Below are 26199 nucleotides of genomic sequence, written 5' to 3'. Positions count from 1 at the left end.
TCTTGTTTTCTTACGATATCCAAAGAGAATTCTCCTTGGGGATGCAAAGGTAAGCATTCAAGTTTAGGATCAAATTTTTCAGATTTCAATCACTCAGAAAATTCAAATTTTACGACTAAGCCAAACTGAAATATCTGATCCTAAAAATTTGAAATATGCGCAAGATTCAAAAAAATCATAATATTTTTAAATTATTATACTGCTTCCTCTGTGGACAATCACTAGTCTTATTTTCATTTTAGTTCGTCCATAAAAATTAATCTTCTTCCATTTTAGTTAGTGGATAGAGGGAATATATAGTAGTATAAAAATCTTCAAATATAAATCAAATTTTCACATTTACTGGTTTAGAAAAACTAATTCGAACTGAACCACAAATCCGAATTCTGCAGTTTTAATAGCATGTATTTGACCAATTGTTAAAAGAGTACATATATGCAACAAAGTAAAGAGAGAACAACCTAAAAACAAACAGCTAAAGCAAAACAACTGGGATCCATAAAAACTCAAACTCACAATAACCATTAAATAAGGCAGACAAAAATTCAAAAAAATAAATGAAAAATCTGACCTCTTCTGTACAAATAGGTTACAAAGAATGCCTTGCTAAAGTAGACCAATTTCACATAACATGTACACCAAAATGAAGAAGTATCAATAGATAGAGGCAGGGCATATGATACAAAACTAAAGCTGATTAACCTCACCCAGAAAACACCATGAAAAAAAAACAAGAAACCAAATACTAACACAATCGCCAGCTTAGCTCGTCCCACTCGTTAACTAACAAATCAATTTACCTCTGAGAATCCGGTTAAGATAATTCTGCCCGCCTCCGAAAGAATACACAACTAATCTTGCAAAATACTATAGGATGAATAGAACCAGTCGAGCTGTTGCAGTGGCTACATTGGACATGTCAGCAGGAGCTCGTTTGCCATTGCTCCAGAAAGACCATCAACATTTTCGATACTTGGCTATCTTGGTGTGTTCAAAGAATCTACAAGCTTGCAGATTCATAATCAGCCGAAGTTGGCATAGTGGTAACGGGACCAAAATTAAAAGTCAGCCATCAGAAAATGTTGTGGTGCTCGTCTAAATAAGCCTGTGTTGGCGCATCCCTTTACCAAAGTGGGGTTGCATCAATCGCACGTATAAACTGTTCTTTGCCATCAGGGTATCATGAGTCCCTTCTTCCACTATTCGTCCACCATTTAGTACAACTATATTGTCAACATGTCTCATCATGGCTGCTCGATGTGCAATAAGAACGGTTGTTTTGTTCCCCATGATAAGAGTGTCAAGGGCTTCTTGTACTACCCTGCTCGACTCAGATTCTATTGATGAGCTAGCTTCATCCAACAACAAAATAGGTGCATTCTTCAGAATAACTCTAGCGATTGCAATCCTCTGCTTCTGTCCGGGAGTCAAATCCACGCCCCTCATACCTACATGGGTGTCGTATCCATGAGGCAAGCTGCTTATAAAATGATGAGCATTTGCTATCCTTGCAGCCTCCTTCATTTCCGCTTCGCTTGCATTATGCCTCGCATAAATGATATTCTCTCTGATGGTTGTTGAGAATATGATGGGCTCCTGCTGGACAAGACCTAAGTGGTTCCTCAACCATCTCAGATTGTAAGATTTCAAATCTCGGCCATCTAGTAATATCTGTCCAGCAACCGGATCATAAAACCTTTCTATCAAAGATATAATGGTGCTTTTTCCTGACCCCGAAACTCCAACCACTGCTACGGTTTGTCCACCATTAACTCTGAGACTGAAATTGCTTAGCACCAAGACTTCCGGCCGAGTCGGATACGAAAAGTCAACATTTTTCAACTCGATGCTTCCATAAACATTTGCAGGCTTTAGGGCAGCATTATCATCAGGTTCAATCTTAGGGGTTCGGTCAATTATCTCAAAGACAGATATCAAGGACTTTCTCCTTTTAAGAATATACGGGGCCAAACCAAAAGGTTCAACTAGCGCAAATGTTGCAAAAGAGAACACCATATACTCTTTTAGCGCTGTCCCCAGAGACATGTACTGCCTTTTCACACAAAGAGCAGTGTACCAAAGAAGGAGGGCATTGCAAGCAAACAAAAGAAACTGAGAAAAGCCAAATGCAAAACCAATAGCCATGCCTTGGAGAAAGCTTTTCTTGAATATCTTTCGAAGTTGTACTCTGTAGAGTTCCATCACCTTGTCACCAGCACAAAATGCTACGACAGTATAGATATTACGAACAGCATCCTCCAAGACCAAAGATGCCTTCCTATGCATCTCTTGGATACCCTTCGAAAATCCAGCAAGCCATAGTTTCTGTAAGATTAAAATTGAAACTCAGATCAGTCTTGGGGAAAATTTGGTGTATGAGATTATGCTACTTATAAATGTCTTAGACCACCATTATGATGATTATTATATTATGGTGCCAATTAATGAACCCATGGCCATATCAGATGTGAATCAGTGTAGGGTATTAGGCTAATTTACTAAGCTCAAAGAGTAAATGAACCCAAGGTTTCATGTCACTGTTCAAAAGTGTGGGCATCTTGGTGGGCACTACATTTTTTCTCCTACTTTTTCCTGTACAAGGAATATAAGATTTACTGCTTATATTGTACTGAAAAGACCTAAAATGGAAGATTGCATAAATCCTAAAAATGAATCGTTTACTGCTAATTAGCTGGGGACTGAAACAGCCCATATTCAAGAGGTACAGTCCAGTTGGTGTTCCTAGGCATTAAGTCCACTGCACATGCAATATTTTAGAACTGCTTGATGCCAATATATAAGTTCAACAGACATCTGAATGGCACCATATCTTTTTCAGTTTATTCCCCCCCTCCGGCCCTCCCTCCTCCCAAAAAAAATTGCATCTTTAAATAAATCAGAGATTTAGCATGGATGGATCTACAAGCAAGGATGGCTACCTCTTTCAAAAAGTCATTTGCCACACATAACATGACACAAAAGTTACAGAGTCAAAAGGTAAGTTGGATGCAAAGTTGGTTCAAGTTATCGGTAATGTGATGGATGGTGACTGCACATGCTCTCTGCAAATGCAGTATGCATATAATTGAAATAACCTACATCTATACAGTATGAGCTAGAGTTTCCTTGTCGTGATAGACAGACAGATATCCATATATAACAGAAAAATTATAAAGCTGTTCATACCTGTGCTATGGCAGAAACCATAAGAATGGGCAAAGTAGCCAAGGCCACTAGTGCCAGCCGCCACTGCAGAAACATCCCAATGAGGACAGCAACTATAACAGCTGCACTATCTTGTATGAATATTGAAAGCCGATTGCTAAAAGCAGCTCTCACAAAAGTAGCATCATTAGCCAATCGCATTGAGAGGTTATCAGCGCTATTTTCCTCCTCATCAAACCACCCAACTTCATTTCGAAGCATTGCTGTTGAAGAAGGCAATCAGAACAGATGTCTTATAAATACAAAGACATAGCGTGCTTGAGATTTTACAAACTTTTTCCGATCAGAACAATGGAATAGAAACAAAAATAGTTGCATAACAAATTCCAAGTTAGATATCACATACCTGAAAACATCATTCTTCGAACACGCTCAGTCATTTTTTCTCCCATTATACCAAAGTAGAAGTGCTGCAAAAAATTAGCAATCACCGTCACAATTCCCATGCCAGTTATGATTAAGCACCATCTGTTAATTTCTTCCTGTATATGATGTCTATGTCCATCTTTTTTGTAATAAGCTGTTACTACAAGTGCAATAACATAAGCAAGGATGGGATTAAAAGAACCAAAGATTGCAGCACCAGTGCTTCCGAGAACAGCGTAAAGCCATTCTGCAAGGCTAAGTTCTACTAGCCTCCAGAGGGATGGTTCTTCTTGTGATGTACCCTTGGTTTCTTTCATTGTCATAGGAAGATCATCATATTCACTGAGTGGTCGACTAAAGGTTTGGGAATGAGAACGTTCATTTGTTGGGTCAGATGTCAAAAGCGGAGAAACAGGAGATTCGGGATCAGAAGCACTCTTTTGACGCTGACCAGTATGAACATCAATCTTGGGTAATTCTGGTAGTCTCATCTCAAAACTATCCTGCCTCTCTATTGTTGGTTCTCTATCTATCACTTCCATGGAAACGCCATTTTCCATCATTTCTTCTGGGGGTGGACTAAGAACTCGTGGAGATTCTTGGGAGCTATAGCTCACATCGGCAGGTCGAACCATATGACCTCCAGCAACTCTCTGGAGAGATGGTGACTTGGCCATTCTAGGGGATGATGGTTCTTGAAAGATGCGACTCGCAGAAGAATCTTTCTCAACCTGAAAAGTTGAGGTTTCCTTGTAGGTTTTCATTGGCATCCTGAATGTGGATTACAGATACCAATGGCGTCAGTGTTTAGTAGTTTGTCAGTGAAGCATAAATAACATCACCACTGACTTGGAAAGAGTTTATATGGTTCTATAAATAATATGGTGTACTTTGTTAAGTTGTAAACAGATCATATGGCTCATCGCCTCATCGTGTTACAAAGAAAAATTGTTTTTACCTTCGTGGAAGCTTAGTAGCTTCCTCACATTTGAGCAGTTCTGCATAAAGGCCATCCAAGTTCATTAGTTCTTCATGTGTACCCATTTCAACGAGTTGGCCTTCCTCCATTACAGCAATATAATCAGCATTTTTAATAAGACTTAGCCGTCTAGCTATTATAATAGTCGATCTTCCCAGCATGAGAACATCCAGAGCTTCCTGAACAGATCTTTCAGCCTCAAAATCAAGTCCACCAGTGACTTCATCCAGGAGTAAAATAGATGGATTTGACAGCACAGCCCTAGCAACAGAAAGTTTAATCTTCTGCTCCTCTGACATCATCAGAGAGGCCCTACCAACCTGCAAAAACAGAATTTCGTTTAGCACCACAGAAATCAGGAACTGGGCCTTGCAAAACTGATTTAAAGACATGTAGGTAAATACCTGAGTATCATATCCTTTTTCGAGAGAGCTAATAAATGTATGCGCATGTGCTATTTTAGCAGCTTCCTCAATTTGGTCCATAGAAGCATTTCTTCCATAAGCAATGTTATCTTTAATACTCAAACTCAGTAAAGCAGGTTCCTGGGTAACTAAACCAATTTGGCTTCTTAGCCATTCCAGCTTGAGGTTCTTTATATTTTCACCATCCAAAAGAACTTCTCCTGCAATAAGAAAAAAGGAGTTAGTATAACTTGTGAAAGAGATAATCCACAACAAGTGTGAAACTACTGAGGCTACAATACCTAAGGTAGGGTCATAAAACCGCTCCATAAGTGGTATGATACTGCTTTTTCCAGAGCCGTTTCTGCCAACAAGTGCCACAGCCTTTTTAGCAGGCACAGTGAGATAAAACCCACTCAAAATCGGGATTTCAGGGCGGGACAAATAGCTAAAATATACATTTCGAAACTCTATGTTCCCTTGAACAGAAGGAAGAGTTAGCCCATCATGATTAACAGTGGAGGATGACCGAGTTATCATCTCAAACAGTCTGTAGGCAGCAATTCTTCCTTGTTCGAAAGAATAAAAGTTTGTAGCTGCTTGATTCAGTCCACTGTTAAACATAAGTCCATTTATAAGTAAAGTAGAATCATGCACTAAAGATGGATAAGAATTAGAAGCAATGAAGTCACTTACAGGCCACTTAATATAACAGAAAATAGAGCAGTTACGATTTCTCCACCATGGGCTCTTCCATGTGTGACAAGGGACCTCCCCACCCAAAGTTGCAACGCACAAGAACAGATTGCAAGTCCATATGTGAAACCAAGTCCAAGCCCTTGAACAAGACTTATCAATATTCCATATCTGAGTGTAGCTTGAAGTGAAGTTGCATATGAATATTTTGCCAAGGTTTCATTGGTAAATGAGTACAAGGTTCTGATATACGAGACCGCCTGTTATATATTAGGAGGTAGTTAAGGGGGAGGGAAACATTTCAAACCAACTATGCAACAAGCATCTAGCCAGCATACAGAATGCAAGTAAAATATCAGATCTTGACATCTTGTTGCAAATAACTTTTTGTCCTTCCTGAAGTAACTTATAGATATGATAAATGAAATCAACTTAAATGGATATAAATCTTCTCATTCTATAACTTTTGAAAGGAATCAGGAGCATTTTATGAACTAAAATCATAACACACTGTCAGGTGAATATGTTAAATGAACTCCCTAACTGCAGGATATTAACTAGAATCGAAAAGTATATAATGCAATGATTAAAACTGACATGTAAGCATAGTGCGCCAGAACTGCTTTTTGGAAATCACTCAAACCTAATTTTAAACCAATACTGGATGACAGGTTGAGATAAAAACACAATTTGAAGAGTTTATTGCTACAAGTCCCCAGTAGCAAAGCAGATTGGAGATCAAGAATCAAACCTGCTCCGCAATGCTTGCTGCCTCAGCATAAGCATCTTGGATATTTTCAGCAAGTCTATGCAAAAAGATATTTGAAATCCCTCCTGCAGCAACTATTAGTGGTCCAGTAGCTAAAGTAATAAGGGCAATCTGCCAGCAGTTGACAAATCCAATAATAAGGCCACTAAAGAAAGTAGCCATATTATGAATATAGTTCCCCACCTGATACATTAGGTGCAAGTCTATATCAGAACAGAATATTTCTTACCAGTAAACACTGTCTAAAACTACAATAAACAGGAACAAAACTAAGAAAGAGGCAAACCATACTTTTTCACTGAGAGCAGATTGAATGAGCAGTACATCACTCAGTACTTGGCTCACAATGTCTCCATTATTTCCATAGGTGTCAAAAAAGCTCATGTCCTGATTAAGTAGAACTTGAACATATTTTGACCTTATCACAGCAGTCTGACGTTCCCCAGTAAGTATCCAGCACGACACCTCTGAAGATCAATTGAAAATGCTAAAGAAATTAGCATACCGAAGCAAGTAAATAGAACATTATGAAATGCAGATATCAACACCTACTTACCTATCCAGGCTGCAACAAAAACTCCAACAGCAATATATACAATGCTTAAAGAAAGCTGAAAATGTTTAAAGAGAATGTCAGTTGTAAACAACAGCCTCCTCACAAGATAAAAATATTACTCCATGTACTATCCAATATCTGAGTGCAGTGAACAAGGTTATCACAATCATATACATCTACTGAGATATTTCGGTTAAGCGGACTTTTATTGAGCAAATAAATTGTAAGCCTCAGCAGAAATTTACTCACTGTAGAATAATTTGTCAACGTACACACTTACTCATTGTTATGATTTCCAAAAACCAACTTCTAGCTCATGTCCAAGTTTTCCAGCTGAGGTTAAAACTTAACACAATGGAAACCAAGCCCCAACTTATCCAGTCTTTTGGTTTTGTTAATATCTCAAGCATTCCGGTTCAATGCAATTACTTTATAGGTTCGATAAAATCACTTAATAGGCTCAGTGCAGTTGCTTTGTAAGTTCAGTGCACAAGAGATCTCGCAATTCTCATAATAAGAGTGAGAAATTACCTCAGTGAACCTGTCGAAAAGCTCATCGCTATACCGCTCATACCGGAGCAGCTGTATAATCTTAGCAAAATAATGCAAGTAGACAACGAGCGCAGTCCCGTGCGCAGCAGCCGCGAGAGATCCAACGAACATGAGCGCCCAGTCAAGCTGGTCAGCGCAGGCAAACAGCTGGGAGAACGGCACCGCAGCCGGCGGCGGCTCCATCTCCTCGTTCTCGGCGTCCATCTCCTCCTCCATCTCCACCGGCTCCGCCTCGCCCGTCCCCATATCCGCGTACGGCGAGGGCGACTCCGGCGGCTCCGACACCTCCGACACCGGCGTCAGCGGCTGTATGTGCGGCGGGGACCACCCGAACAAACCCCTGGATATCATCATCTTTCCCTCGCTCGATCACTCAAAAGTGAGCAACCGCTCCACCACAACGGAAACAAAAATCAAAACCCTAGGTCGAGGTCACACAGCATAGGAAGCTGTATCGTTAAATTCCAGCTCGGTGGAAGTAGATCGGAATCGGCTGGATGCTAATTGGTGCGTGTTTCTCCCCTTTCGGAGCTGGAGGCTAAAATTGAAGCGGAAATGAGTCAGAAAAGGCGGGCGGAGCTGCTGAGTTGACTGGCGAGGGGCGGATTGTGGCGATTGGTGGTAGCGACGGCTGCGAGAATTGAGGAGAGAAGTTTTGGGGAGAAGAGTTGAATTGAATTTGCCGTCTCTCTCTCTCCACTCTTGCTGTTTCTCTCTCTAAAAAAGTAGAGAACGTAAAAAAAAAGTGTCAAAACAGCGGTCGTCGGAGGTCTGAGCTGAACTAAAAAGGGGAGTTGGGAAAGCGGAAATGCATTGAAGATCCAGCTGTACATACACACGCATTATTCATTTTTTTTAATTTTTAACGTCTTTTTTGGATGATTTAATTATTTGTTAATTACATTTTTTATTTTAGGGAATTAGTAAAGGTGTAGTGATGCCGGCTTGCCCTTTTTGGTTCCCGTTCCGATTCCGGGGTTTCGGTTACGCAGATGGTGACCGATCAGGCTAGTTGGAAGACTTTCAATTTTTACACTATTTTGGTGTTTCATTGTTTTCATTTAGGTTTTTGTCATACGTGGAATCATAACTAAACCATGAAGTCGAATTTGGTTCGACCATTTTCGTCGACGTTGAAAGCCAAATAATTATTATTTAAAAAATAATGGAAAAATGTATAGATTTCTTCGTCCATAGTCGCATTCTATTTTTATAAATGAATCTCATAAGTATTTTTTACTAACAATATTTTAAAAATCAGTTAGTATTTGATTCTATATTTCTCTCTTACTTTACTACTACTAATATGCACCAAGTATTAGTACCAAAACTTTATAGTATGAGATTTACTTACATAGTACGAGATTTAACGAGATTTATAATGTGTTATTTTGCCAGTTAATAAAGAAAAATAAAGTAATAAACAGAACAAAATTAAAACCATTTCTATTTTAGATTATATTTCAATTTTAATAGGACAAAGAAGTATTAAACTTCAATAAAAGAATCAAAGATAATTATATATATTTGATAAATGGTCATAATAGTCATAAAAAGTCGATGAAAAAAGTCAAAATATCCATATTTCTTTCTAGAAAGACTACTAATCTTGGCTTGAATAAAAGTGGTTTGTACGATTCTCAACACTTTACATATTCATATTTGTGAAAAAAAATGTGAGTATATATGATTCCCAATACTTAAGCAATTAGCATGTTCATATTTAAGAAAAAAATGTCAGTATATATTATTCTCAACACTTAGCATGTTCATATTTGTGAACAAAATATTCGAACATATTGAATGGATAAAACAAAATAGATGAAGCTCCCACAAAAAATTAGAAAAAAGCACCACCAAAACATTAACTGTGGATTCAAGCCGACTCGGAGTCGACGACTCCACTGTGGTTCCATAAATTCCACTAAATTCGAATTTTGGAGTTGCCGTCAATTCTACAGTGAGATATTTTCATTCTAACTATTCAAAGTTGGGGTTCACTATTCTTTTATCATCTTTGTATAGTGATGACTGCTGCACCATCTCAGTTTTACCATGTCAATAATGACCTTCTTAAGTGGATATGATTCCACAAGTTGTATTATTCTCAGGACTCATTGCTATACTCCCTTCGTTCCATAGAAACAAGTCATATTTCTTTTTTCGCTCGTCCCATACAAATAGTTCATATCCATTTATGGCAATATTTTTCTCATTCTCTTTTACTATAGTATTATTTATGTACCTCATTGTCTATTATGCAATTTTAACTTTTTTTTCTCTTACTTAATCAATTAAACATTAATTAAAATTCATGTTAATCCTAAATGATTTATTTTAATAGGCGAATAGACTATAAAACAAAAGAGGACACATCCTCACGAAAAAATGTAGAAGACCCACTACCCCTTTTCCACCATCTTTATGTAAAAATGTAGGAGGCCCACTACCCCTTTTCCACCATCCTTATGTATGTTTTTATTATATATTCACACATAATGCATGCTCTTAAATATTGTACATATATAACATATGCTCTAACTTATTGTTTTTATTTTTATGGATAGTTCAACTTACAATATTTTATGCGAGGGGTCATCTTCAATAAATTTTGGAACCAAATAGCCTGACTCATTTTTTATGTAATTTATGTAATTTTATGTAATTTATGTGGGTAATTTGGTGGATCAAATATGATAGCAGTAACAAATTTTGGAAAGAAAGCCCACCAACTTAAAGAAAAGATTTAGATAGAAAGTGGACCTTAAACCGATTGCTGAAAGCTCTATGGAGGCCCAATCCGTCAAGATCCAATTAGATTCTATGGTTTTTTTTTTATTATTGTAAATTTATCATGAAAAAAAACAATCAAATTTTATTTAAATTTATCATTTCTCTTTCATCACTATCTTTTAAAAAATCACATTTTTAGTCTCACTTTCACTCCAATGAGTGATAATATTATCAAAACTTCATAAGGTATTACTTAATTCGACAATATTATCCCATTCAATAATGTTTCATATTCTATTTTATAAATATTAATGTTATAAAATAGCATTGTTCTCATTCATTATCTAATATCAAACCAATAGCATCAAAACATTTCCCCTAATATATTAAACCAATAGTCGTTTTCTCAACATAGTAACACCACATGATAACACTGCAAAATTAGGTATGAAGATTGACATATGAAGACTAGGAGTTTGTGTGGGGATTTCAAACTTAGATTTGAAGGTTAAAACATGGCGAAGATTTATCAAAATTTCAGATCTTGTTAAGCAAAGCCTACGGCAGAGGACATGGGTGGATACAAAAATTTGTTTGGTATTAGCTATACATAGTATTAAATTTTGACTTTGTAAATTCGATACAAAATTAACCAATACTCCGTATTATGATAGTCGTTACGATGATAGTGTCTTATGCACAACAATTTGTGGAAAATACACAAAAAATTGACAACACTATACAGAGAAAAAAAATACAAGGTTGCAAGGGCTTAAGCCTTACTTAGTGTGTTTGTCGATGGCTGAGGAAGAGGTCGAGGAAGAAAAAGAAAATAAGAAGGATTCATGCCCCGACCTCATAAGGATGGGCTTATGATAATACTACGAAGACAAGATAAGCTAACATACATCATCACCTTGTAAAAATAGTTAACTTGAACCTTCATTAAATATATACTCCCTCCGTCTCACATTTATAGTAACATTTAGTTATGGCACGGATTTTAAGGAATTGGTGGAGTGTGTAATTAATGAAGTGAGAGGTGGAGTGTGTAATTAATGAAATGAGACGGTGGAGTGAGATGATGAAGTGTGTAATAAATGAAGTGAGTTGGTTGAAGGTGGGTCCCTCTTTGACTTTTTAGTTTTTTATTTTTGTTTTGATTTATTTTAATATAGATAATGACATTTGGGTGTAATTTTAGTGAATAATGGGGTAAAATTTTATGTACAAATATGATAAATTCTAAATGTTACTCCAAATGTGGGACGAACTTTTATGGCAAAATGTTACTACAAATCTGGGACGGAGGGAGTATATACCTATAGCACTTATACTTAATTTCATTACTCAATCGATCAAAATATTATCAAGGAAAAATAAACATAACAAAAATAAGATAATTCATTTTGATTTTTGAATCATTTCATAAGTGGATGCTTATAAAATGTAGTTGCACATGAACATGGGTTAATTGAGTCTTTGTTCATTAAGTTAACAAATTGAGACAATTAAAAATTCTCTAAAAATAATATTTTATAATTTAATATCTATATGCATGTCTAAATAACTAGCCATGATAGTAGTGACAAAAAAATTATACAATCATAAATAGTACAGCACCGCACACGAAGACTTTTGTGCGACAATTAAATTCCATATTACACATGCATTATGAATAAATAAATTTAAAGCAATGTAAAAAAGTTTGACCTGTCACGAAAGCCCATAAATTGATACGTTAACTACCTCAAATAAATACTTCTATTCAAAACTTTGAATGAGAAAATCCAGATAATTAACTCAGTTTCTAAAATTTCTACGTATTAAGTCCAACTTATAATAAATTCATTTAGTAACGTGTGTGGTGATTACACGTCACATTCAAAAGGAGTACTACTATTATCCAATTTTGTGAAATTCATAAAAAATATTGAAAGAGTATTGTCCAATTTTGTGAGTTCATAAAAATTTCTTGGAAAAGAATTTGAGGTAGGCAGAGTAGATAGAGCAATGCCTAACTGCCGCCCATGAACTTATTTCGCCGGTGATTACAATGTATTTTCACTATTTACCGTTAATAGGTTTCGATTATCCAATTATCCGGTAGACATGACAACGATATTTATATTTTTTCATATTGTGCATTACTTTCGATTAATGTATTTACTTTGTCTGCCTAATTATTTACTTAGTATTGTTATTATGTTGTTTCAAGAACATGTAAAATCGTACTTTCGAAAATCAGATCAATGTGTTAGAGTTAGATTTATAGGAGTACATAATACACTTAAATTATAGTAGTTAGTATTAAAATTCAAACCTAAAACCTTTGGTTAAATTGGTTCTAGAAACACATTGGTCTCCCAATGTGTTTGTTATATCTACTTCCTAATAAAGTTTTCATTGGAATATTATTTTGAATTTTGGTAATAGTCCCATCAAACATCTAGGCTAGCTTAATATAATTAATACTACACAATTGAATGATATTTATGATGTTGTTCGTGTTTCACACTAAGATTTTATGATATCGTGTAACACATTCAATTGTCTGCATGGGCAAAGTACATGAAAATTAATGTTGCCAATCCAAACAATATTAGCTAGTCATTGTACCATATATTCTTACCATTTACCAAAGCGGCAAAGCCTCAATACAGAACAGTAAAATTATGCAGCTATAATATGGCTGAACATAAAAATATTTTTAGAAATTTTAATCATAAAAAAGTTAAAATTAAAAGTTTCAGTTAATGCTTTAACTTCTTTACATTATTACTCCATATATTTCAGCTTACACTAAAGAGACGGTGATTCAGTTAATATGAAGAGTATAATATTTATAGTATGACTTATAAGTATATAAATCGATATTTATCATGAAAAGTCATAAATAATGCAATCATCATTCAATCATAGTCCCCCACGTGTCCAACTTAAAAACCTAAGGCCAAACGTGTGGAGAATAGATTAGGCGGTTTTAGGTAATCAGATCTCATATATGTATAATCAATTTTAACCCTAATTGAGTACTAGTAATTGTAATAAAACTCACTTCATTTTTTAATGTTACTCTACCTAGCTAGAAAATTTGTCATTTGAGATAATTATACCTATATGTTACCAATTTCGTTAGCAAAATACTCTCAATATATTTTTATTATGCATATGATATACTCCCTTCGTCCCACTAAATATAATACATTTATTTTTCTACACGAGATCTATCATATTTAATCTTATATTTTACAGTAGATAAGTTATGAGTGGCACTTCACTCTATTTAAATGAGAAAAAGGAAATGAAATCAATTATTTTATTATATCCAAGGAAATGAAATCAGTTCTTTTATTCTATGCAAGGGGGAAAGAACACAATCCCCCAATTTAGAAATGCTCAGGTCAATTTGTAACTGATTTTTTCTTAACCTAATTGGATTGAATCGAGTGATATAATAAAAGATATTTTTGACACTAATATATAAATGGAAAAATATCTATGATTAAATGTAGACACCCCATATGACATACCCTCACATGTAATTTGAATCTAGTTACACTCCAACTATACCATACTTGTTCAATATTTGATATAGACGTACATATAAATAGGATCACTTGATACGAAACTTTAGATAGTATTAATTAGAGTGAATTATGCAAAACTTTTGCGTTTTATATGCCAATAGACTAATTTAATAGTTAGTAGATCACAAGATCCCGTAATAGTATTTTGTTTTTTAACAATATTTACCATATAAATATGATGGCGAAACACATTCTTAGGTACTTATACTTTAGTCAAAATGTTAATTAGGTTCTTGTACATTTTTTTCGTTTTACTAGGTCCTTATACTTTTCACAATATTTTTATCAGGTCCTCGTACGATTTTTCGTTTTAGTAGGTCCTTATACTTTTATCATAATTTTCATTAGGTCCTTGTACAATCTTTTATTTTAGGGTCTTTTTTACATTTATCTTGGATAATAGTATAAATTTAATTAAACTTAATGAACTTTTTAATATTCCATTATTTAACTTAGCATAGTCTATAAAGATAATATTATCTTGTTATCCAATAATGTCAATAACTTGTAGAGAATAATAAAAAGATTAACCGTGATGATTGAATATTAAAATCGAAGTTTTTTTTTAGAATAACTATCCGAATTTTCAATTGATTATTTATATTTATATTGAAAGATACGTTTCCCTGAATATTTATAATCATAAGATAAGTTAAATAATAAAATGAAAAGGTTCATTAAATTTAATTAATTAAATATAAATTATTATCTAAGATAAAAGTAAAAAATATCTTAAAATAAAAAATTGTATAAGGACCTAATAAAATTTATAATCAAAGTATAAGGACCTATTAAAACGAAAAAATTGTACAAGGATGTGATGAAATTTATGAGAAAGGTATAAGGATCTATTAAAACGAAAAAATTGTACGAGGACCTAATGAACAATTTGATTAAAGTATAAGGACCTAAGAATGTGTTTTGCCAAATATGATTTCATTAATATTATATATATATATATATATTCTATTAAATATAATATAATATGGAATACTACATATATATAAAATATACTATATATTAATATTATAAGTATACGTACTCTATTAGTATATATAAAATATAATATATTAATATCTAAATATAATACTTAGCATAATATTATGTATACAGAGTTGTGATCAATGTCGAACTAATTTTAAAGACCGAACTAGAAACCAAATTAGAGCCATTAAATCTAGTTTTTTGATGAGATTTACTGATGTGTTAATTATTTCGGTCTTCATTACAAGCTCATTTTACTTTATTCTAGCATGTTTATTACTTCATCCTGGTATGTAATACCTTGAACTACAATATGTCTTTACTTACTTCCAGTAGGTTTTGAAATTATTCAACACACATGCTTCATTCGGATTTATTGAATTGAGTTTTTACTTTATTCATTTTTAAAAAGACAAGTTATTCAAGTAGATTTATTACTTCATTCAAAACGTTATTATTTCACTGAACAAAGTTTTTACTTCATTTTAGCAGGACTTCAAATGCGTCTATACATACTTCATTCAAATAGTTTATTACATCATTTCACGTGCTTATTACCCATTCAATTAGGCTATCATTCCATTTTGTTGTCAGCGCCGTGGCTACGGTGATAGACATTGCAAAGAGAGAACAGTACGCGATGGTGAAACCGCATGTATATATTGGAATGAAGTAAAAACCTACTGAAATGAAGTTAAATCCTCCAAATATGTCGCATCTCATCCATAAAAAACTAGATCTGAAAACCCTAGTTTGGTCTAGTTCTGCAGTTTCACAATAAGGAGTAAATTTGCATATAATGAGTTGAAGTCACTTCCCATAAATGAAAATGTGAGACGAATAGAAATGAAAAATACACTATTTTTATGGAACAAAGTGAGTAATAGATATTTATATACGCCACTTTACTTGTAGCACAGACCAAATATCTACCAATGTCATTTATAAGGTTGGCCACCACTTTTACTTTCTTAGACAAACCACATTTCCTCATTTCTACCTTCTTTTCGTTTTCGATTTGATTTTGTTTCATTCTCCTCTATTAAATCACCACACTAAACCCCTCCATCTCTTCAACCACTTCTAACCACCGGCATTTCCTCCTCCACCAATCAAGCAATCAGCGCCGCCGTTTTTTTCACACACCCAACACACAGTGCATGCGCCGCCAACAATGTCAAGAGTCGTATCTCTCTCCCCAATCCGCGACACTCTCCCCTTCTACAACAGAAGAGAAGCCGAGATGGAAATTAACACATCCCCACGCGCCGCCGCACGCGCCTCCACCACACTCGGCCAGCTCCTGCAATGTGTCGGTGATGCGCGGAAGGAAGCCGCCGGCGACAAGACCCCGGTCCACCACGTGCTCGAGATGGCCACCGAGGAGCCACGGACGATCCCCTTCGTCCTCGCCTTCAGCCATCTCACGTACAGCGTGAAGTCCCCACGCGCCGCCGCGGATACCAAAGTTGTACTCGATGACATCTCCGGCGAGGCGCGTGATGGAGAAATCATGGCGGTCATGGGCGCGTCGGGTTCCGGAAAGTCGACTTTGATCGACGCCCTGGCGAACCGGATGGCGAAGGGGAGCTTGCGCGGCTCGGTCACGCTCAACGGCGAGGTGCTCGAGTCGAAAATGTCGAAAGTCATCTCGGCTTACGTGATGCAAGACGATTTACTGTTCCCGATGCTCACCGTGGAGGAAACCCTAACGTTCGCGGCAGAGTTCCGTCTGCCGCGGACGCTCTCCAAGTCGAAGAAGAAGCTCCGCGTCGAGGCGCTGATCGACCAGCTCGGGCTCCGGAGCGCCGCAAGGACCGTCATCGGGGACGAGGGCCACCGCGGCGTCTCCGGCGGCGAGAGGCGGCGCGTGTCGATCGGAACCGACATCATCCACGATCCGATCGTGCTTTTTCTCGACGAGCCGACGTCGGGGCTCGATTCGACGAGCGCGTTCATGGTGGTGAAGGTTCTGCAGCGGATCGCGAGGAGCGGAAGCATCGTGATCATGTCGATTCATCAACCTAGCTCGAGGATCATGGGATTGCTCGATCGAATGATCTTCCTTTCGCGCGGGAAAACCGTCTTCAACGGCTCGCCGGAGAATCTGCCGGTTTTCTTCTCCGATTTCGGCCAATCGATTCCGGAAAACGAGAATCGGACTGAATTCGCTCTCGATTTCATCAGAGAATTAGAAGGATCCGAAAGCGGAACAAAAAGCCTCGTTGAATTCAATAAATCATGGCAAAACATCGATCAACAACATCACCATCAATCGATCCAAAATTCACCGAATTTATCGCTGAAGGAGGCAATCAGCGCTAGCATTTCTCGAGGAAAGCTAGTCTCCGGCGCCACCGCCACCGCATCCGCCGGATCCGCAATGGTGCCGACGTTCGCGAACCCTATGTGGATCGAATTAGCCGTTCTCTCAAAGCGATCCTTCATGAACTCGCGGCGGATGCCGGAGCTCTTCGGCGTCCGCCTCGCCGCGGTGGTGGTGACCGGATTCATCCTCGCCACCATGTTCTGGCGCCTCGACAACTCCCCGAAAGGCGTCCAGGAGCGCCTCGGCTTCTTCGCCTTCGCAATGTCGACGACGTTCTACACTTGCGCCGATGCGCTGCCGGTTTTTCTACAGGAGCGCTACATATTCATGAGAGAGACCGCGTACAACGCATACCGGCGATCGTCGTATGTTTTATCGCACTCGCTCGTGTCGATTCCGCCGCTGGTGTTTTTGTCCCTCGCCTTCGCCGTGATCACATTTTGGGCGGTGGGGCTCGACGGCGATTTTGTATTTTATTTTTTGATAATTTTGGCTTCGTTTTGGGCGGGGAGCTCGTTCGTGACGTTTCTCTCCGGCGTGGTGCCGCACGTGATGCTAGGGTACGTGATTGTGGTGGCGATTCTCGCGTATTTCCTTCTCTTCAGCGGATTCTTCATCAATCGAGATCGGATTCCGGTGTATTGGATCTGGTTTCATTATATCTCGCTAGTGAAGTATCCGTACGAGGCGGTGCTGCAGAATGAGTTCGCCAACGCGGCGAAGTGCTTTGTGAGGGGGGCGCAGATCTTCGACGGGACGCCGCTGGCGGCGGTGCCGGAGGAGATGAAGGTGAAGCTGCTGGACAGCATGAGCGGGACGCTGGGGGTGAGGATCGGCGCCGGGACGTGCGTGACCACGGGGGCGGACATACTGAGGCAGCAGAGCGTGGAGGATCTCGGGAAGTGGAGCTGCCTGCTGGTGACGGTGGCGTGGGGGTTCTTCTTCAGATCGCTCTTCTTCGTGTCGCTGCTGATCGGGAGCAAGAACAAGAGGAGGTGATAATGATGGCGGTGGTGGAGGTGGAGGAGATGATTTGAGGATTTGGCGGGAAAATTGGAAAATGTGTTTGATTTGAAAGGGGCCGGATTTGAATTTGTATTTTGTTTTTTTTTTTAATTGTATTTGTGGAATTTTTCATCAGTCTTAGCTTGCGAGTTAAAGAAACAAAAACAAGATAAATTTGTGATGATTCTAATTTCTAAGGTAGTAAAAGAGTTCACAAATGTATTGACTATTGAGAGTCTAATTACCATTTACATATAAATATAGTATACGTATAATGTTATGTCGTGTATTTTATGTTGGAACTATCTATGAGCATCGTTTTTGTTTAGTTCATATTAATTTTATCTAATCCGCTAAAATTTGTCTATAACTTTTATTAATTATCAATTATACTTTCAGTTTTACAATTTACCAAATGTATCTCAATCGTTTAGTGTGTATCAAAATTTCAATCAAATGGTAGAATTGTGACATGATTAATGAAGGTGGAAGACGAGGTACATTATTTTTCTTTTATAAAGAACTTGTATACGATAATGTAGGTATTTTATGTCTATTTTTAAAAAATATTTACCTGAAAATGAATATTAAACCGATACAAATAGAAAGGTTTCGATAAAACTGATGGATTGAAAAACTTGAAATATAATTGATAAAATTACTAATGATTTTGGATAAAATTGATAAGTTAAAATTTTAATTTAGAAATAAATTAATTTGTGGAACAATAATGGGTCACAACTATGCTGCATAAAATTTAATTTAGAAAGAAATCTTAGTCTAGTTGATTATATGCTGCATAAAATTAATAGTGTGTTTGACTATCTATATATTTATACATTTATGACTACCGCTGTCAAGTTCAATGTTTGTGCTAGATTTTGATATTTGCTGGATGAATTTAATGATTTTATATACTCCTATCAATCAAAACGATGAGTGTAACAGGTGAATCAATAGTGATGGTGATATAATTAAATTCATCCAGCAAATATCAAATTTATGACATCTAACCATTCATGCAATATTAAAAAGTGGAGTATAATTTATATCTTGTTAATAATTTTATATTTTCAAGATAAAATAATTAACTAGGAATAATAGAGAATATGGTGAAGCTCAAATATATTCTTCAAAATAATATAAAAATCCAAGTTTTCAATGTTCTTGTATTTGTAAAGCTTAACAAAAAAAAAAAAAAAAAAAAAAGGCTTGAAATGCAAGATTCAACTCAATTATTGCAATATGGCTAATGTCACCATCCCTCTAAACTTGTAGGAATTAAAGTGTTCGATTTGTCAATGAAAAATTAACGTGTGAATTTGATTCATGGATGTTGTCTGTTGAATGGATGATCTATACATTGGCTCATGTCAATTTTCTCAACTCCCAAAACGTGGAGTGCTTTGTCTAATGAATCACATTTGAAACTGTCAATCCTCTAAAGGATCAAGAAATTATCCCCTAAATAGCATGTTTGTTGAACAAATAATACTACTAGCTTGTGGAGTTCCAACTTACTTTTCTATAGCGAACGAGATTGGCGAAGAACGAAAAGATGTGTATGGCTTATTTGTTTTACAGATATAATAGGAAATAATCACAGAAGTAATCACGAATATGAACGAATAATCACATGAATTATTTACGGGCCAAGATCCCCTGCTGTGCACAGCAGGGGCTGTGGCAAATACACACACATTGAATTGTTTTATAATAAATAAAATTAATATTTTAATATTATATTTTAACAATTAAAAAATATTTGTATGGAACAGCACCCCCTGCTGTGCTAACAGCCACAACAGGGGATCCAAACCCATTATTTACCTAGGTTGATACACATATATTGTCTTTCGTTTGTTTTAGTTGTTGCTTATTTCATGAACTGCTTCTGCACTGATGTGTTCCGATATAATAACAGAATTAAGCGTTGATATAAATGAATGAACACCCAACTTATTTAATTACCCAACTTATTTAATTAGTTCGATGTAATGTATATTTATGTTTAAAGCCTAAAGAGGACTTGCTTTCAGGTTCCATAGTCCATATTTCAACACATTATTCTTTTGCTCTCGAACAATTTCTGAGCACTTTTTTGTATAGAAAATTAGGACTCTCCTATTTCGATTACGTATGTTATGTTTATCCATTTATCAAAAAATCAGATTGGATGTTGCTATTTCTATTCGAAGAAAACAGATTTCAAAGTCAAATAACTTTCAACAAATAAGGTTGCACCATTCTCTCATTCCAATTAAAAATAAGTAATTAAATGATATCATACATCAACATATGTCGACAGTCCAATTCTGAATTCTGTGACAGCTTTAATTTTGTTTTCAAAAAAATAATTTAACCAAATTTGGGGCAACATATATATGTAACTCATGATGTAAAACAATGAGACTTGACTACAGTATACTACTAGTATTTAACATATATGCCTTTAATATAAAATATTTCATATGGTATTAATTAATTAACAGTAATAAATATTGAAATTATCACCTGGGGTACCATATAGTTAAGGATGTTAATCGGGCTAACCCGTTCGGATTCAGGCCAACTCACTCGGGTTGCCGGACTATTTGGGTGCGGGCTATTCGGATTATGGATTTTTCGGGTTTTGGACTTTCGACCCTAACCCTAAACCGCCGGATTTTGGACTAACCCATCGGGCTATTTGGGCGTAAAAGCTTTCAAAAATAATTTCTTGTATCGAAATTTTCTTCTATAAAATAATTTTAAATTTTAGATATTTTTTTCTTTTTAGTTAGAATCATATAAAATCTTCATATCTTCATAGTATTCTACAATAATATTTGGAAAGAAGCATTTCATCTCGATCAACTACAACATAAATTAAAGTTTGTGTTCGAGTCATTTGCCATTGTTTGTAACTAATTCTTTGTGAAAATTAAAAATCATATCTTACATAAATCATTATTAAAATGATAAATATATTAAGATTTTGATCAGTTTTTCTTAATTTTGTCTTGATTGGCTTTGGCGTGGTAAGACACTAGTAGCATATGATGGGACGGTGGAATAATGAGTTGAGGTGGAACTTGAAAGCTGATATTGTGGTATCGAGTGGAAAAGTATAGATTGGAAATTGAATAAGTAATGATTATGTAGAAACATTGAGGATTCAAAAACATAAAAAAAAAAAAACTAAAACTCAATAATTTTTAATTAAAAGTTGCAACCCATCGGACCGACTTGCAATCCGTTCGGGCCAACTCGTTTAACCTGCCAACCCATTCGGGCCAACCCATTTAGCCCGTTTTGTATTCGGGTAAAATTACAACCCTAACCCGCTCATTTTACCGGGTTGTTCGGGCCGGCCCACGGGTTTCGGGTTGAATTGACATCCCTTGATATAGTTATGGAACACTTTATTAAAATGATTATTTTGATTGATTATTCCAAAAATATGATATATATATATATATATTTAAAAATTAAATTTATTTTTTCTAAACTTTGTTAATATATAATATTACAAATAAGAGGGAACATCTTTTTTGGTCCACAAACTTTGCCAAAGTATCGTTTTAGGTCCGTGAATTTTGAAAATATCATTTGAGGTCCATCAACTATGGGTTAATATCATTTGAAGTACTTTTTTACTATTTCCAAGTTTTTCTGGACGAAAATATCCTCAATACCTTAAAGGGTATATATTCTTAATAAACTTATCATATACCCATATTTTTTATAAATATCTTTACAATATATTTTTGACGAATTTTCTAAATATAATTTGACCTTCAATATTATCACTTAATTTTGTGACATGCAAGTAAAATTGCTTCTTCAATTTTTTATATTAAAAAATTTTAAAATTGAATAAAGAACTTTTTTAATAATAAAAAATTGAATAAGGATATTTTCTTGCATGTCACAAAATTAAGTGATAATATTGAAGGTTGAGTAAAGAACTTTCTTTAATAATAAAAAATTGAATAAGGATATTTTCTTGCATGTCACAAAATTAAGTGATAGTATTGAAAGTTGAATAAAGAACTTTTCTTTAATAATAAAAAATTGAATAAGGATATTTTCTTGCATGTCACAAAATTAAGTGATAATATTGAAAGTTGAATAAAGAATTTTTCTTTAATAATAAAAAATTGAATAAGGATATTTTCTTGCATGTCAAAAAATTAAGTGATAATATTGAAGGTTGAATAAAAAACTTTTCTTTAATAATAAAAAATTGAATAAGGATATTTTCTTGCATGTCACAAAATTAAGTGATAATATTGTAGGTCAAATTATATTTAGAAAATTCATCAAAAATATATAGTAAAGATATTTATAAAAAAATATGAGTATATGATAAGTTTATTAAAAATATATACCCTTAAAGATATTGAGGGTATTTTCGTTCAGAAAAACTTGAAAATAGTAAAAAAGTACTTCATATGATATTAACCCATAATTGATGGACCTCAAATGATATTTTCAAAGTTCACAGACCTAAAATGATACTTTGGCAAAGTTCGTGGACCAAAAAGATGTTCTCTCTACAAATAATAATGATAAAGTGGACACCATGGGACATAGCAAATGGTGAAGCTGTGAATATATTGTATGCTAATAAAATATACACTTTTAAATCGTTTTCGTGTTTAGCTTAGTTAGGCAGCTGATTATTTACCTATACTTTAATTACGTAATTAGGTTTCTATTTCACGTCTAATTCCACCAACATAACTTGTATTTTAATAAACCAATTTCACTTATTTCATCTATTTTCTTCCTTCATCTCTTATAATAGTACAAGATACCTCCTATCAAAATATAATTAAAATATTAGTATATTTTCATGTTTGTGTGAATTTTGGTTACGACATAGATTTTCCGATTTACCTAAATCGATCGATTTGGTTAGAAAATTGAATAGAAACAATAGCCTTAGGAGACCAAAAAGGTTAGAGTGGTTGATACCTATTGATCTTATTGTAAAGAAACATCAATAATTCTAACTACATTTTCACAAACAGTGTCTTTCCAAACAACCTTTTTTCTCATATAATTTACTCTATATTTTTGAGCAAACTGCAAGAATGATTCTTCGACATGTGTGTCGTTGTCTAGTTAAGGATGTTCGTCTCCATGAATAAACGCATAAATTACCTCATCAATGTCTCTCATGGATGATCCTTCGACATAGTATGTTTCGTTGTCTAATTAAGGGTGTTCACCACCACGAATAAACGCTTAGTTGTTCATCATTGTTCTCTCATGGATGATCCTTCGACATATGGGCCGTTGTCTATGGAAGGGTGTTCGTCTCCAACGCTTAGTTGCGTCATCATCGTCTTCAACGATTTATAATAGTCGAGGTCATTCTTAGATCATAAAATCCCAAAAAAATCGCAGTAAATAAGCGGGAAATAATACAAACAAAATAAAAAACTCGGTAATTAGACAACAGATCCAAGGAAAACCCAAAACAATTTTTTATTGCAAATGGAAACATAACAATCCACTTGTTCAATAATAGTAGCATGATCTTCATAGTAAAGAACTTTTAAGTAATTCTGGGTCTTCCGAGACGAGGCGAAAGGATGAACTAAAACAAGATTTTACTCGATAAATGCTTCCTGCTAGCATTGGAATGGTGTAGCAACATCATAACACAGAAATGGGTCACCTTCTGTCCATCAACATTGCATCTCTCTCCTCTTTAAGTCGTTCCACAATTTGGCGAGACTGGGGATTGAAGAACCGGTCCTTGATAAGCTTTCTTTCTTCTGCTTGAATCTCCTTGACAGCACTTGGGTAGGGGTTTGGAGGCAGTCTCGTTCCCTGAAGCTTTGAGATTTGCTTCAGCCGAGCGTAGGCCTGCTTTCTGGCTTTTCTTTCAGCTCGATACTCGGTCTAACACAACAGTAAACATTAAACTTTTCAATTGCCACATAAAATGAGACATCATAATTTAGGCTAGCATTTTGAGAGGGGAAGCAATTTACGTACATCAGCAACAGCCATGGCATCGATCTCATCAACTCCCTGCTCCTTCAATTCAAGCACTCTCCAAGCAAATTCACGAGCTGCAGGAGGATCAAAGCTAGAAACCCTGTTGAAATAAAATGCATAGAAATAATCAATAACCACACAAGGGTAAAATTAATATACTAGGTTGGAAAAAGAAAGGTGATTTGTTTACAATTACTATACATTTTAAAAAATCTTATCAAGAATTTCCCCCTAAATAAGACTTATATCGCATGACATTGGACAGGGGAGATCTGATGAAACGATTTAAGAGCAGCATCAAGAAAGATAAATAACGTAGCAAGCTGAATAAGTGTTATGCGGCGACGCCATCATAGGAGCAAGGCTGTTATTCATATGACATCTAAGAATAAAACCTCAATGCACTTAGCTCTCAGCTAACAGTTTTTGAAGATAAGAAGAAGATCAAAACCTAGTAAGCTGAATAACCATCCCCATTATCTTCCATAACACTGTTTCCTCTCTCAAATATAGCATTTTTTTCCTCATCTATACACAAATTCTCAATTCACTTACATTATACAAAACTGTAACTATCTCAATGACCGTCTTTCTAGTTGGCTAACAAAACTCAACAGGTCAAAGACGCTTCACTAAAATTACTCAATAATGATCCCTATAATCTACTTTTTCTCATAAAAATAGTGGCACTCCATTTGGAATATTAACAACCTTATCGAACCTCCTTTCCAAACCATTCTTCAAGTAAAAGATCTAAGACGTATAACTTAGTTAATTATTGACTAGTCTGTGCACAAATTTACACTTGCAAACGAACCACATGGGTGCGAGTTCACATAAAAATCAACCTAATAAACAGCAAAATGAAATATCAACCTAACTTAATTCATCATAACTCACAAACTTGTCAAATTACTAAGCTGCACCAGCAAAGCCACACGAATATTTCCTAGGAGTAGTTTAAACCAATCTCACAGCAAAACAATTAACAACCCAAATACCCAAAATCTAGCACTTAATACCGCATAGCAAAGAGAATCAACTAAACCATTTACTTGATTGGATCTTCGAATTTCGAATCCGGATGCTTCTGGTAGAACTTGTTCACGTAAGTATCCTCCGGGAAGGTTATTTGCCTAAGCTTATTCTGTGCGCGAGGAAACGTAGCAGGCGGCGCCCTAAAGCCACAAAATAATAAGGCAAAATGTATCAAATATTTGAAAATTTTCAACCATATGCAAAGAGAACAAACACACCACAAGAGAAAACTTACTTTTCCATGGACCTAAGCCAAACAGGCTCCGTTTTAGCAAACCCTTTAACGAGTTTACGAGTTTTTGACAACAAATCTCCTTTCATAAACGACATTGTTTCCGACTTCAATCTGTCAATAACAAATTCATTAGAATTGTGTTGCATAAAAAGGTAAAAGAGGAGCAAAATGGCAACCTAAGTAAAAAAATCAAGGCCTTGAATTCAACCAAAACACATAAATAGAGCAAATTCAAAATAAAAAGAGCAACAAAAATTAAATTCGTGTGCAGTGTTTAGCATATCAATTTCTTAACAAAATCAGCTAAACAATCAATACATTTCTCTTCCTGTGTGATGAAGATAAACAAAACTGCAGCTTAAATTGGCTATAACAACCAATTAACCGATCATTCCAACACTACCATCACACATTTATCACTCATATCACCAAAACCAGAACTTACTGTCTTAACCAATAGCGGTAGAAACTGAAATTGCAGCAAGGGCGGCTTCACTGACACCACGGCGGCGGCAGGGCTAGGATTTCCTGAATCGATTCAATCTGGAAATGAACGTGAAATCCCCAAATACAAGTTCTCAATCGACCTGCTTCCCAAAATTCCATTGGCTTTTTCAGTTGGGCCCGGCCCACTTCATGTCTTCTTTTGGCCCAATTCAAGCCCATCTTCTGTATTAAATTGGCCCATTTTCACGCTTTAGTATACGGCCCATTTCTGTTGGCCCATCAAATGTTGTTTCC

At 35.7% G+C, this 26199-nt stretch overlaps 2 protein-coding genes and 1 pseudogene across 2 annotated transcripts; 1 reads left to right on the top strand and 2 right to left on the bottom strand.

Annotated features, from left to right (window-relative positions):
- Positions 1–495: 495 nt before the first annotated feature.
- LOC125207741 (ABC transporter B family member 20-like) lies at positions 496–8322 on the bottom strand. Its single transcript, XM_048107219.2, has 11 exons — positions 7527–8322; positions 6996–7050; positions 6731–6906; positions 6422–6622; positions 5671–5930; positions 5277–5587; positions 4975–5195; positions 4550–4890; positions 3572–4362; positions 3187–3428; positions 496–2325 (listed from the first exon to the last, which is right to left on the bottom strand). The coding sequence occupies exons 1-11, from the start codon at positions 7899–7901 to the stop codon at positions 1096–1098; spliced, it is 4203 nt and encodes a 1400-aa protein (XP_047963176.1). The 5' UTR covers positions 7902–8322; the 3' UTR covers positions 496–1095.
- A 7492-nt stretch (positions 8323–15814) lies between these two features.
- Positions 15815–18417, top strand: LOC125215865 (ABC transporter G family member 1 pseudogene; annotated as a pseudogene).
- A 5230-nt stretch (positions 18418–23647) lies between these two features.
- On the bottom strand, positions 23648–26025 carry LOC125214499 (uncharacterized). Its single transcript, XM_048115551.2, has 5 exons — positions 25904–26025; positions 25459–25569; positions 25241–25363; positions 24183–24285; positions 23648–24086 (listed from the first exon to the last, which is right to left on the bottom strand). Exons 2-5 carry the CDS (start codon positions 25551–25553, stop codon positions 23856–23858), a joined length of 552 nt encoding a protein of 183 aa, XP_047971508.1. The 5' UTR covers positions 25554–25569; positions 25904–26025; the 3' UTR covers positions 23648–23855.
- Positions 26026–26199: the final 174 nt, after the last annotated feature.

The sequence above is a fragment of the Salvia hispanica genome, chromosome 2 (assembly GCF_029641045.1).
Source record: "Salvia hispanica isolate PSC_SH4W2 chromosome 2, Shi_PSC_v1, whole genome shotgun sequence".
Taxonomy (NCBI): Eukaryota; Viridiplantae; Streptophyta; class Magnoliopsida; order Lamiales; family Lamiaceae; genus Salvia; species Salvia hispanica.
Note: the sequence above shows the minus strand (reverse complement) of the source record. Positions and strands in the feature narration are given on the sequence as shown.

Excerpts from the sequence above, each read along its gene's own strand:
- LOC125207741 (XM_048107219.2), bottom strand. The coding sequence starts at position 7,901 with ATGATGATATCCAGGGGTTTGTTCGGGTGGTCCCCGCCGCACATACAG. Across the intron at positions 7,051-7,526 it reads TTTTCGACAGGTTCACTGAG|CTTTCTTTAAGCATTGTATA; the intron begins GTAATTTCTCAC and ends AAACATTTTCAG. Across the intron at positions 4,363-4,549 it reads GCTACTAAGCTTCCACGAAG|GATGCCAATGAAAACCTACA; the intron begins GTAAAAACAATT and ends ATCCACATTCAG.
- LOC125214499 (XM_048115551.2), bottom strand. The coding sequence starts at position 25,553 with ATGTCGTTTATGAAAGGAGATTTGTTGTCAAAAACTCGTAAACTCGTT. Across the intron at positions 25,364-25,458 it reads TGGCTTAGGTCCATGGAAAA|GGCGCCGCCTGCTACGTTTC; the intron begins GTAAGTTTTCTC and ends TTGTGGCTTTAG. Across the intron at positions 24,087-24,182 it reads ATGCCATGGCTGTTGCTGAT|ACCGAGTATCGAGCTGAAAG; the intron begins GTACGTAAATTG and ends CTGTTGTGTTAG.